Below are 13,902 nucleotides of genomic sequence, written 5' to 3' on the forward strand. Positions count from 1 at the left end.
GTAAACGTATACATGGTTTGTATTTTATTCATTTCAATTCTGGATATGTAACCAGCAGTGTATTTCCTAAAACTAAAATAGAAAATTGGACTTACTAGAATGGGATTTATACAGTTATTTTATCCATTTTACTCCACTGCCTTTACTAGTAGATCACTATCTCACAATCACTTTCTTGGTAAAGGACTCAAAGTGGCTCTCAGGTTTAGTGAAGCTCTCATAAATGGAACCAGAGCACAAACCATGGGAGAGGTTTCAACCATTAAGTGGGTTTGAAATGGCCACATTTGAACTCTCACATTACCTCTTCAACAGCCTCTTCTCTTCCTGCTGTCCAGCTATAAATGAGAATCCCTCCACACCCGTACCCTAAGGCTATACGTCTGCTGCTTGAGACTGCACACTGCTATTTAAATCTTTCAAATCACACTGAAAATTCTGATGTATTTTTCCTCTAGTCTAAACCTAATCTCTACTGTCTGCAGGCACATAATGTGGATATTCAGCCACACCTCTGTATTGCCAGGCTTACAAAGCTGGAATAAAAAGATCTTACTGTTAGTTTGCATATCATGATCATAAATAATGCTAAACGTGGTGCACTATTATGTCCTCTGGCACATATATATATGAGTATTTTCTCTACATTGGATTCTGTCACATTCATATTACAGTAAAATTTTAAAGTCTAATTAACATGTAACAAAAACACAAATCTGAGGTTTAACCCTTGAAGTTGAAAATAGGTAAATATCCCATTCGGAGTCACTTTGCTGCCTGGGATATCTCTTCATTTCACCTTCCTTTTGTTAGATAATTTTGTTGATTATGTTTGTATATGTGTGGTGTGAGATTACATACACACACAAACGGCCTGTGAACAGCCTGTTGAAGATCGTCCTAAAGCATCTCAATAGGATTTAAGTCCAGACTTCAACTTAGCCACTCCAAAACCTTAATTTTATGTTTGTTTGTTTGCACTTGCTCTTCAGGACAGAAAATGATGGCTGAAAAATTCTCCTTCAGGATTTTCTGGTAATGAGCAGAATTCATCGTGCTGCAGACCATCACACTACCGCCACCATGTTTGGTGATGCTGGTAAGATGTCTCTTTTTCTGAAAGTTTTATGCCAGATGTAACAGGACTCAAACCTTCCAAAAGGTCACTTTTGTCTTATCAGTTTACAAAATATTTTCTGTAAAATCTTAAGGAAAACCAGTCTATTTCTTGTGGCTATGTCATGATTACCGGCCTCAACTGAGACAAGTGGCTTCTGCAGCTCTTTAGATGTTCTCCATGGTTCTCATGTGACCTCCTGGAGGAGTCGTTCATGCGCTCTTGTAGTAATGTTTGTAGGCCAGCTGCTCCTCAGAAGGTTCACCACTGTTCCAAGTTTTCTCCAAGTTTGTGGATAATCACTCTTACTGTGGAGTAAACTGAAGCCTTTGTTGCTTAGCTGTTTCTTTAGATTGTGGCTTTTAGCCTGGTTCCCTTGTCAGACAGTAATCTCTCCTGGGTGTGGCTAGTGAAATTGAGCTTTCCAAAAAATGTGGTTAATCACAGTTAATCTATGATTTAACAATGGTCACAACTTTTTCACTTCAGTCTGGCAGGTTTGGATAGATTTTTTCCCATAATAAATTAAATCGTATTTTTAAAACTGCATTTCTTCATTTAAAATCAAAATGTTCTGAAACATGTAATTGCTTCTAAAATACAATTAACTAAGAAGTCACAAAAGGGCAAATGCTTTTACACGGGACTGTACGTGCATGCGTACATAGAGCTTTAATACATCATCAAGCGCCTTAAGGCAGCTGTTGTTGTAAATTGGTGCTATTAAATAAAATCCAATTGAACTCAATTGAATGGAATTTATTTGTCAGTGAGACAATTCAGAATGGCATTATTTGGTTATGAAATAAAAATTCATCATATGCAAGGTTTTTTGTAATCCATGTGATGGAAAAACATTTTATCTCTCTTTTTGTTTAAGTTTTTTTATTTGCTTTAAAAAGTCATGAGAAAGTTATGGCTTAATTAGCTAATTGGTTAGTCAACTAATACTGTTACTACTTCCTTTCTGATTGTGAAATGAGCTTTTGTCAATTAAAAATAAATTACACAAGGCGATTTATTCTTAATGATATACTGAGATGGGTTTTTAATGCACCAACCCTGGCTCTTTGCTCTCTAATTTGCTCGTCTGTGTTTGGCTTCTGTGGATGTTAGTTTACACTAGATCCCCATTAGTGTCAGAAATGCTGGGTGATGCCCAGTTACTGTTTGAGCTAGTTAGACAGAAGGGAGCAGTTGTGCCTTCTCTTTTTGTCACAAGTTAAGGTGGTATTTGCTTTTGCTTGTATGTGCGTTGTGATTTTTCAGTGCATATGCGCATGAAATCCCAGTGAATGCTGGGACAACAGTGTGTGCCCATTTACTCCTGTGTGATCAGTTTTCCTGGACAACAAAGTTAGTTCAGTTATGCTCTTCTGGGGCCTTATCTTGATTGGTTAGGGGAGGACTGGGTGGGAGAGGCAATCTGTCGGTGAGGATCCACAGGCGTGTTCAGCTGCTCTGTATCTATAGGGAGCACAGACTGATCCACCTCAATCCCAGAGCTCTTCATGAACAGATGAGCACTTGGCTTTACCCTCCATGAAATCTGTTTTTAAAAAGTCAAATAGTAGCTAATTGAAGAACTAGAGTGGAAGCATTTCCTGGATCTAAGGAACTCTAAGGATAACTGGTAAAGGTGGGAGACCAGCTTTGATCACGATTCTTTCAAATCATCCTTCCGTCGTAACAAAATTTTCGGAGTTTCTTGGAAGGAGGTCAGGTTCAAATCCACTCTTTTTGACGCAGTGAAGCTGGAACAGCATTGCAAAAACGGAAGTACGGCGCTAAAGCAAGGATGAGTGAGAGGCCCGACAAGCCAAAGGGAAAGGCATGAGGTGGCAGGAAAGCCAAGAGACCAGACACCAATTGATTTCAATGTGAACACACAGCCATGCCGGCTCCACTGCCAGCCTGGCACAAGAGGACCAAACTCCTGCTCACACTGCTCTTTATCATCTACAACAATCAGGTAAACTGTACATGCACACACATTTGAGGATCTTCTGTGAAATTATAACCAGACAGACAAAGCAGTATTTATCACTGAGTGTGAGAGCTGCGTCACACTTAATGGAAACATCTTGTATATTTGATTCAAATGATCATTTTGCAGCACTTTATAAAGCAAAATAACAGTAACAATAACAGGTAACAGTTGACTGAGGAGACATATATAATGCATTGTGTGGCAGATTGTTTTTAGCCAACATATTGATATGATCCGTCTGGCTTTTATGCATTTTCTGCAGCGTTTACTTGCCTTTAGCAACATGCTCAACCAACTACTATTCTGGAAATGATAATCTAGATTTATTGTTGTTGTTGTTGAAAGAACTTAAAGCAAAACTAACATCTGAGTCCTTGAAAGTTTTTTTTCCCCTTTTTTGGAGCCTGTGTTTGAGTTTAAAGGAGGTTTAGGCCCACAGGAGACAACAGAGAAGACAGTGAGACAGCTTTTCCTTATATTCCTCTGGATGGGTTTTGACAAGACAACCCTCAGAGAATCAAAACGCTCTCTATCAGCTGGCTCACATGGGAAATTCTGAGCGGCACAGGCAGTTGCCTAGTTCAGCTGTTGCTCTCATTTTGATGTGAAGCTTGGGAGTGTTCAACCAAGATAGGTGAGCTAGATATCATCTATAAAAGACGGGGCCTCAAATACAGGAAATGCTGACATGTCTCACTAATGAAAGCAAATTAAGGGGGAATTAGAATTTATGACCCAGCTAAGGGCACAACCATACACACTGTATATGTCACTGAGGCAGGAATAAATACACAGGTGTGTGTTTGCATTGCTGAAGTCATGGCACTCATGCAGTGAGCCAGGTTGATAAATTGCATGTATCAATTGAAGATTAAACTAAGATGAAAATGTTCCCTCAGTCACAGATGCTGCTCCTGATTAAATACTCCCACCAAGTGGATAAAAAAGGATACTGCAATACTGACTTCATCTGCAGGCTGCAGATACTGTGAAAGATTAAATCTTGCAGTCATTAAATTAAATAGACAATTCAATTAAATGACTGTAGCTAACTGTAAATCGCTTTAATTTAATCAACAATGAATGAATGAATAAATAAACTTTCATATTATTGAACAATTGATTTAATTTTTACTTAATTGGAAGCAAAATTAATTAGCAAAAAATTAAAATTAAACTGTGCTCCTTTCATAAACTCTTTCTGAGTAATTTAATATGGTAAATATGCAACGATTACACAGGATACTAAGCATTCACTTAAATACATAAATGAATCAGATGATGATGACGCCTCAGATCAGGAAACATTTTTTCAATCATCGGTTGTCGTTGCCTTGTCGTTGATTTGAGTGGTACCCTGGGTGGTCTTCAGGTGTTGCAGCCATTCTGTTTTAAGGATCAATGCATTGTGTATGCTCTTTGGCATACAGTGGATGTAACAAGTTATCAGCTCAATGCACGCTAGCCAGTCTCCTCTGGCATCAATAAGGCGTTTTTGCACAGAGAACTACTGGTTACTAAATAATTTCTTGAGATGATTATGCAGGAAAGTCCCAGCGGATCAAAAGTTGTTTTCACCAACAACCGTGGCACATTCGGAGTCCCTAATTTGCCTTTGTTCCACGTTCTGATGCTGAGTTTGAACTTCAGCAGGTTCTGTTGTCCATGTCTACATGTCTAAAAGCATCTGTGCTGCAGTGCAATTGACTGATTAGATATTTGTACTAACAAACAGGCCTTGGCTCATCCCAGTGTGATTTGAAAAACATATACAATATATAGTACGTCACATGATTGCTTGGGAATAGCCTCCAGGCTAGTCCATGCAGACCAGACAGTAATTTCACCCTTCTGGTCTACTAATGGGGTTTGTGGGCAATTTATACTAAGCTTGCTCATACAAAACCCATGTAGACACCCCAAAACTATTGTTAGTCCTGTAGGCACACACAGTCATGTTTGCTGACTTGTTATTAATAATAAGAAAATGCCATAAACAAAACAGGATTATTGTAAAAGACATGAAAACAAAGAAAATGTTTGTGTCACAGAAGGTGTTTCAAACCTCATTAAAATGAAGATTAAACTGAATCTTATCGATGTACTTTTATACATGTTATGCCTGATGTCCTTCCTGAGTTTGGTTAGAGGTTCTTATTTTAAAATGTTGCACTTAGAAATACATTTTTAAACCTCCCAAAATGAACTACAACAATCTAAAGAAACAACACCATGACTTCATGTTCTAGACATCTACATTAGCTATTGTGTTGAATAATATCTTAAGTTGAAATAAAACCCATCTTTACTTTCATGTAACACAAGTGTGTACCCTAAGATGGTGCAGTTAGTCCGTTAGAGAAGTCATTAGGAAAACATCATTATTGGTAAGCGTGTCTTGGTAAAAGAAAAAAAAAAGACAGCGTCTCACATCTGGACACATTTGAAAACACCCATAGTTAAACAACGTTAGTTAAAGTTACTTTTAAGATGATGGGTTGTCTGTTTTTTCTCATGATTAACTATATTCCAAAATGTTATTCACCCAACCTGCCTGTTATACTTTTAATTAAATGTTAGCTGTTATTTTTTAATTTTTGCTGTTATTTTAGTGGGCAAATTTGAGAGAGTTCATGAATTTCATTACCAATAAAGATGTTCCTCTGATAAGTCAAATGGTCAGCGTTTTGTACGATGTACTGTTTATGTGGTCTTTTATACCAGCATCTTAAACTATTCGTCCCCAGATATCATCCTGATCTAAAACATATCAAATAACAGTTTTTCTCTCACTTCTTTCTCCATCTGCATAGAAGGTAACAGGTTCACTGCTTGAAAGTCTGATTGCTAAGCGGAATGAATACTCGAAGAACTGCAATAAAACTCTGGTAGCGAGTGCACTCTCAATAACTGGTAAGCCTTCTGCAAGCCTTCATATTTTTCATTTTTTATTACCTTTACAAAATCCTCAAGCATTATTTTTATGGCAGGAAACTACTGCAAAGGAGCGTTTGACATGTTTGTGTGTTGGCCCCACTCTTCTCCCGGAAATGTGTCCGTCCCCTGTCCGTCTTTCTTACCGTGGATCAGTGACGGTAATTTTCTTTTATCAGAAACAAATAACATAGGAGCGCACAAATTTTTAAAAACTGTATTATGCATACATCATTCATTAATCGCAAGAATGCATCAAAAAGCTTACGAGTCACAGGATCGGGAATTTTACAGTGCAGTTAAATGTCAAAATCAAAACATCTAATTACACAGTCACACTTTAAACGTGAAACAGAAGAACCTTTTCATGAAGCAACATAGTTTCACCATAGGAATCATAGTATTATTGCCTAATGGTCATAATAAACTCTTGGAACACTGTCCTGAGCTGTAACACTGTTATACAATTTAAAATGCTTCTTCTCTTAAATATACACCCAAATAACATTTTTCATGATTTTGGCAATAGTTGTAGGTTAATAAAGAATTCTTGTATTCTTTATTAACCATGAGAAAAAAGCACAGGTTGCATTTAGGGCTGTCATAATGCTACAATTTCACTTCACAATGATCGGAGTAAATTTGTCTTTATTTTATGTTTGTGTGTATGTGTGTGTTTAACGTGCATGTAATTTTTTTGTGCAATTTTAAGTCAGTTTTATTCAAGTGGAATTTTCCATGCAATTATTTACTCGATAGTAAGACAGGAGGAACTATACATGCAGAAGTAATACAAAAGTTCCCAGCTTCAAATAACCATTGTTATAACTGAGCACGATTCAATTTTGATATAATTTCATGCTGAACTGTTGAACTGTAAGTGACACAGTCCGTTAGGGAAAAATAAATGTGAGAATAGACTGCTACCCCTCTAATTTTGGCCAAAATGAGTAGTTTATTATGTAAAACATCAGATGACATTTTTCCAGTATCTCCCTAATATTTAGAAACTTTATGAAAGACTGAATATAATGATGTGCTCTGAAGTACTTGAACATTCACATTTCTTAAATCTACCACCAGAAAATGATACAGAATATATCACAATGAAGTTTGAATTCTTGACCTCCTCTTCCAAGGAGAAGAAGTAGCCATGCCTACCCAGAATAAATACAAAACAATAAACGTAAAGTAATTATCTCCCCTCCAAGTCAGCCTTTTTTCTCACTGAGCTGTCAGAGGAAATAATGCCCATCCATGTTTCTTCCATTTACCTCCAGACACTTCTAGGAGCGCACATAGAGAATGCTTGGAAAATGGGAGATGGCGACAAATGGAGAACTCCTCCGAGCCCTGGAGGGATGTCTCGGAGTGTGAGGAGCACCATTACTTTAAAGACAAGGTGAGGGAAAGGGTGTGTATTACATAGTTTCCCTTTAGGTTTTAACGCTGAAAGCGAGGTCTCTATTTTGCAATTTGTTTCTTTCTCTAGGGGTAAAAGTTCTAGAAAGACTATAAGGGATTATTTTCTTGATTGTCCTTAATCAGAATTTTTGTGCTAAAGAAGTGTAGCATTGCCTCCATCAGTTTTAATGTGTAATTATATTTGTTTCCAGGAGGATGAAATGCTGCGCCATACAGCCCTCAGGCTCATCTCTGTCATTGGCTACTCTTTGTCTTTGGTGTCTCTCATATTAGCCACTCTGCTAATGGGCATGCTAAGGTTAGTGTTTATAAGTTTATAAAGATTTATGACAACTTTGGTATTAACTTTGAGCCTTTGGTCATCAGATCTGGTGTATGATAAGATGATAACATTTTTTACTAGATCATTATAGACTCTAGCTGCCAACCGTAGACCGTAGTTCACATATAGAGCTCCCATATTTAGTAAACTTGGCATTTTTCCTTTATGTAAAGGAAACAAAAGCTGGAAGTTTCTACTTTTTGCATTTTTAACAGATCTCCTCAGACTTCAGTTGCAATATGGATGCTACATTTTGGCACTAATTTTGGATGATAACTGAAAATATCCTTTAGGCCTAAAAACATCTACAACATTCTGTTTCCACTCGGCAGGATACAGCTTCTATAATTCTGTTATACCACTAGCAAAATATAGGATGGACTTATTCACTTCAACTGCACTGATTTTATGCAGAGGATTACAGGACCTGACAGTTACCCACTAGGAAGCGATATTTACAAGCCTGTGGAGACAAGTCATCATTTTTAATGGCATTAAAAGCCACAAACATTTCCATGTACCTGTGAGAGCCAAGAACATTTTTCATTTCCACTTATGTTATGACAAGTGCCCTCAGTAATGCTTTTACAGTTGCACAAGAAGGATCAATGGCTTTTTCAAATTGCTTCTGTATCTTCTTACCAGGAAGCTCCACTGTACCAGGAACTACATCCATATGAATCTGTTTGTGTCATTCATCCTGAGAGCTGCAGCTATCCTTTCTAAGGAGATCATAATGCACATCATGTATTCCAACCTACCGAAGGACGACCCTGGATGGAACACCTACTCGAGCTCTCCGGTACACTAACCATGGTGTTTTTTCTAAAGACTGTTAATAATGTCTTCTTATTTGTTTGTGGTTTTCAGTGGATACAGTTCTGAGACTAATCTACCTGAAACTTACACTTTAACAGATAGTGATAATGTGCAGATTGTCTAAGGTGTGCATGGAGTACTTTGTGGCCTGTAACTACTTCTGGCTTTTGGTGGAGGCAATTTTCCTTCATACGCTGCTCTTCACTGCTGTGCTGACCAAGAGGTGTCTGCTGAAGAAATACATGCTGCTAGGATGGGGTGAGTCATAGATGAACTATTAATGTGTATGCACTGGCTTTTATATTAGGAAGTAACCTGAGCCCAAAGCTCACTTTTGTCCAGATAAGTCAGGGACATGGCCATATTAACATGTTCACACAAGAATGAACAAATAAATGAACATGTGAGTGTGTGAGAGAGGAGCAGCATTGTATAGTAGTTTAGTATTACTGGAAAACAACTACTACACTCATAAAATTTAGCTTATTTAAAGGCAAGAAAGAAAGTTGTCAGAATTGCTGACATTGTAACAAACTTCTCTGTGTATTAAGACACAAGAAAATCTGGTGGATTGCTAAAGATTGTTTCAGTAAATTAAGTCTTATGGACATCTAACTTAATAGGATAGATGTCCTCGGTTGGGTTTAATAACTGTGTGAGAAGAATAAATACAGAAGTAGATAAGAAGATACAAATGCGTGATTAGTTTGCGTGCAAATTTGTTCAAAGTTCAAGCAAAAATAAGTGTCCTGCTCCTGGATCATATATAGAGAAGGCTTAAGTAGTAATAAAGTAGGGCAGCACTTTATAATAATGTCACACTATTAAGCATTAGTAAGATATTAGTAAGTGTCATTTATAAAGCATTACTCATCCTTACATACATACACACATATATATATATGTCACAAGTACTGATTGGTCAGTGCACAGTGATTTCATACTTGCTGATCTCTAATCTAGGCAGTAGCTACAGCATAGATTTAATACAGTACTATAAATCAAGCATAGCATTCAACATGCTCATTTTAATCCTACTTTTCTGACCACGGGTAACATGACTGTGTGTACCTGTGGTTGAATGAATCCAAATAATGTTAGCTACAGTAGCTATATATGTGGATGAATTAAATGCTAAGTTAGGTATTTCATTATGTTAACTTCACAGTGGTGCAGCGGTTAACTAAGGTACTGGGTTTGAGTCTGCTTGCTCTCCGTGTGGAGTTGTGGTTACATGGGTTCTCTCCATGTGGGTAAAAACTGAATGGGTTTCATTTGTTAGCAGGATTATTTGTCCAAGTCAGAAACATTTCCAGTGGCAGTGAAGGTTTCATGCACCAGTAGTGCTTCGAAACTAATTGTTGAGTAATAACGTTTTCTTGTGTAGTTTGAGTCATGTGCACTCTGTTAATCTGAAATGCTCCAGTTTCCACTACCATCTCATGTCATTGCTGTGTTTCAGGAACTCCTGCCTTGTTTGTGACACCATGGACAGTGGTCAAGATTTTATATGAAAACACAGAGTAAGTCTCTCAGTACATGTTTTATAGTAAAATAATCAGTTTAACAGATTGCTGCTTGACTCGTAAACCCTTTATTCCTTAGATGCTGGTCCATTATTAACAGAGGGTTCTGGTGGATCATAAGGGGCCCGATCACTTTATCAGTGCTAGTAAGTCAAGTTTCTCAACAATCTCTGCACACTTTTCAAAGAACCATAGCACAGTCACATTGGTCACAGATGTGTCATGTGGCTCCTGTGGTGCTTAATTAATTAGTTAATTTCCCCCTAATTTTCTACTCCATGTAATGGTTTGTGCCTCGTGTTGGCATGTGATATGATGCTACTATAGTCACAAGTATGAATGATATTAGCCATCTTCTGACTGACAGAAGCATTTCAAACACACTTTTAGTCTTTTTTCATATGCCTTTCATTTAAACCTGCCTTTGCTGTACATTGCAGGTTATTTTCTTTATCTTCATTAAGATTCTGATGTTGCTGCTGTCCAAGCTGAAAGCAGATCAGGTGAAATTTACCGACTACAGATACAGGTATTTAAGATTTTACTGCTTCCCCGTCTAAATGTCAGGAAACAAGTTTGACCTTGAGAACTGTTTCCAAAGTCTTAATCTTAAACTGGTACAGCAGACTCCTGGCTTAACATTCAAATGTTAATCACTCACCATGTGCAGCACAAATTCAAATGTCACCCCACAGCTCTGACCATAAATGTCACACCACGAGGGAAAATCATGCATATAAATGTATGCACAAGTTATAGAATGTTTCTTATTCCCTTACCCTTGCTCTTTTTAAATCTAACTCCACTCTAAAAACTCTCATACTCATTCTCAATGATACGTGTATTTGTTTATGGACTTTAGCTTGGCCAGAGCAACATTGGTGCTGATTCCTCTGCTTGGAATCCATGAAGTAGTCTTCACTGTGCTGATAGATGAATGTGTAGACGGAAGCAGTCGCTATGCTCGGAACTTTGTCAACCTCACCCTCAGCTCGTTCCAGGTAACACCAGTAATACAAATTATACATCTGATGAGAATTTTATTTTGTTCTAAAACTACATTATAACTGCTATTTGTTGTGTACAATCTTTTTTTAGGGGTTCTTGGTAGCTGTTCTGTACTGCTTTGCTAATGGAGAGGTATGTTTTTCTTTTGTCAGTTACAATAAATGTAGTTTTGATAACAGGAAAATTGTATAGTAAGAACTGAAAATGTAATAAAAAAATAAATTAAAAATGCACAAGTTCTTGCTTTGTTGCCTGAAAACTTTAAAGCTTCTTTCTTCAGTTTCTGCAGTTTAGCAGACTACATACCTGCTTGTACTTCATAATATAACCCCAGCTTGTAGTACATTAGCCTCTATAATCTGAGGTTCTCTGAGCTTCTATATTGACATATCACTGAACAAGGTAAAGACTGACAAGATAGTATCCTCATTACAAAAATCGTGAGGCGCACAACTAATCAAAATAACACCAAAGTGGAGCGTGCACCAACAATTGTTCACAAGGGAAAGTGGTGACCATAAACCGTGAACTACCAAAACCCCGCCGCCCCAACTAATAAGACTTGAAACCAACAAATGAGACAGTTGGCTGGTCAGAGGAGTGTAATGGATGCGTATAACAAATACATGGGCCATTTTTATAATATACTAAATGTCTGTGAAGGTTCTCAGTCATCCAGGTCATCGTAGCCTAAGGTGATTGGAAAGAAAAGCATCTGGAGTTCTTTAAGTTTCTTGAAGACGTTTCATCCGAGAAGCTTTTTCAGTTCTAAGAGCAATTGGTGGCAAGTCCCACAGTTTAAGCCCTATGAGAGTAACCTCAAGAGGGGTAGAGGATCTACCTAATCACACGAGCCAAGGTGTGAAAATGGGTGTAGGTCACAATCAGCCAAGGTTTCGGGTGATCCCATTGTAAAACCTAGCCCCACCCTATCATGTGATTTATTGAGGTCAAATGGCCGAAGATGTAAGTGGGTGTTAAGGCGACTGGGAAGGGATCTCGAAACTGGATTACAGATGGCAGACAGTTGGTGTCCTAAGCCACTGCCTCTGTTCAAAGATGGACGTTCACAGTGGACATAGATGGCTTCTTTCACTTCTCTATCAAACCATCTGTCTTTTCTGTGACTTTGTTTTGCAACCACATTAATTGCCTCCAAATGGTCATTACAAAGTATAATACTGTAGCTTAGCTACAGTATTAGCTACTTAGCTACTGTTAGCTGTTAGTATGACTTTAGAGCAAGACACACATTTTTTTATTGTTTTCATAGTGAAAAACACAAAGATTTATAACCCAACTTTGGTTAGAGGTTTCTAAAAATCTTGTGAATATGAAAGCTCAAGAATTAAGTCACCTAAGATTTTCAAATTGATGCCATAGGTGCATCTCATAAAAATGTTGGACAAGATTAAATCACAGTGACATTGATCTAAAGGCCAGAGATCAGAGGTTAAGTTTTCTGAAAATCTTATGATTTTCAAACAACTTGAGTACAAGGCAGTCAGTAACTTGCAGCAACTCCAAAAAGTATAAATCCGAAGTTACATGTCATTATGTACATGTATGTAAATATATGCCTAATGGACTGGTATAACTGGGAACCTTTATCTTTAGGTACAAGCTGAACTAAAAAAGCGCTGGCAGCTCTTCTTGTTCACCAACCACTTCAAGGTCAGGACCTGTTTTCGGGGAATGCCCCTGAAGCACCTGTGGAAATGTACTCGAGGACATCATCCGCGGTGCTCTCGGCAAAGTGACTCCTATGACGAGGGTGGCATTTCAACAGTGCACCCCCACCTGCTTCAGGTGGCTGTGCACGGAAGAGGCAGGGTACTCGGAATAGGAGAAGTTAAAGGTCAAGCGCTGAATGGCTATGATGTGACAGGACTTGAGTTCCTCACCAGGAAGAGTCTATCCAGTAGCGATGGTGAGATGACGCTTGGGGAGACCATGGAAGAGATTCTGGAGGAGAGTGAATTCTGATATACATACGTTTTCAAGATTGGATCACCAACCAGAAAACTTAGGTCATGTTTCAGCGCAGTGGTCCAAATCCTCAGTCCCCAGGCCTTCACTGGCTAACGGGACACCAAGGTAGATATAAACTGCACAATGGGCAGGAAGTTTAAATGTATGGAGAGGAGGTTAACAAACACCCTGTGAGAAAATGTTTGCATTGAGATTCTAATTAGAGCATTCTTCAAAACAAAATAGATTTTTTTTTTATTCAGGGTGAATTTTACAAACTTGCAGTATGGAACGTGTTTACTATAAATTCACCAGAAGACAATTTATCCTGCTGCATTCCCAGCCACTAAGATATACAAGCTTCATCCATGGCTATAAATCCATTAATCAGACTCTTATGTATTTACAGTATTCAGTGAATTCCACACAATTGCAGGCACGTAATGTTCACCTTTGATATTAGTAATCGCACAGTTAAAGTTATCCTATACACAAACAGCAGTGTTAAGCATTTCTCTGTTTTATTTACACAATATAATATGTCAGGCCAGTTATAAATATCCATATGATACATTTGGATTGAATTGTGTGTATAAATACAATGTATTTGTTGTTTTAATGTGAATATGTGCAGAAAGTTTTGCAGGCTTTTCATGTTTTCTATTCTTGTGAAGCTTAAAATGTATCAAAGGCGATGTACAGGTACAGTAAAACTATCAGATGATTTGTACATGTAGTGTCACTAAATATGATACTGATCATATATAGAAATAAAACAGCAGTTAAAGTG

The 13,902-nt window shown here is 37.8% G+C and overlaps 1 protein-coding gene across 2 annotated transcripts; it reads left to right on the top strand.

The window, feature by feature from the left end:
- The first annotated feature begins 2,595 nt into the window (after positions 1-2,595).
- On the top strand, positions 2,596-13,902 carry glp2r (glucagon-like peptide 2 receptor). Of its 2 annotated transcripts, none has more exons than XM_005447935.4 (14): positions 2,596-2,756; positions 2,867-3,089; positions 5,921-6,020; positions 6,098-6,202; positions 7,322-7,443; positions 7,658-7,764; positions 8,434-8,590; positions 8,706-8,865; positions 10,070-10,130; positions 10,213-10,279; positions 10,574-10,662; positions 10,996-11,134; positions 11,232-11,273; positions 12,759-13,902. In XM_005447935.4, the coding sequence occupies exons 2-14, from the start codon at positions 3,012-3,014 to the stop codon at positions 13,125-13,127; spliced, it is 1,596 nt and encodes a 531-aa protein (XP_005447992.1). In that variant the 5' UTR covers positions 2,596-2,756; positions 2,867-3,011; the 3' UTR covers positions 13,128-13,902. The 2 variants fall into 2 exon arrangements, with proteins under 2 accessions (XP_005447992.1, XP_013127722.1); XM_013272268.3 differs by having other exon boundaries at positions 2,872-3,089.

Source organism: Oreochromis niloticus, linkage group LG8, assembly GCF_001858045.2.
Source record: "Oreochromis niloticus isolate F11D_XX linkage group LG8, O_niloticus_UMD_NMBU, whole genome shotgun sequence".
In the NCBI taxonomy this organism is placed as follows: Eukaryota; Metazoa; Chordata; class Actinopteri; order Cichliformes; family Cichlidae; genus Oreochromis; species Oreochromis niloticus.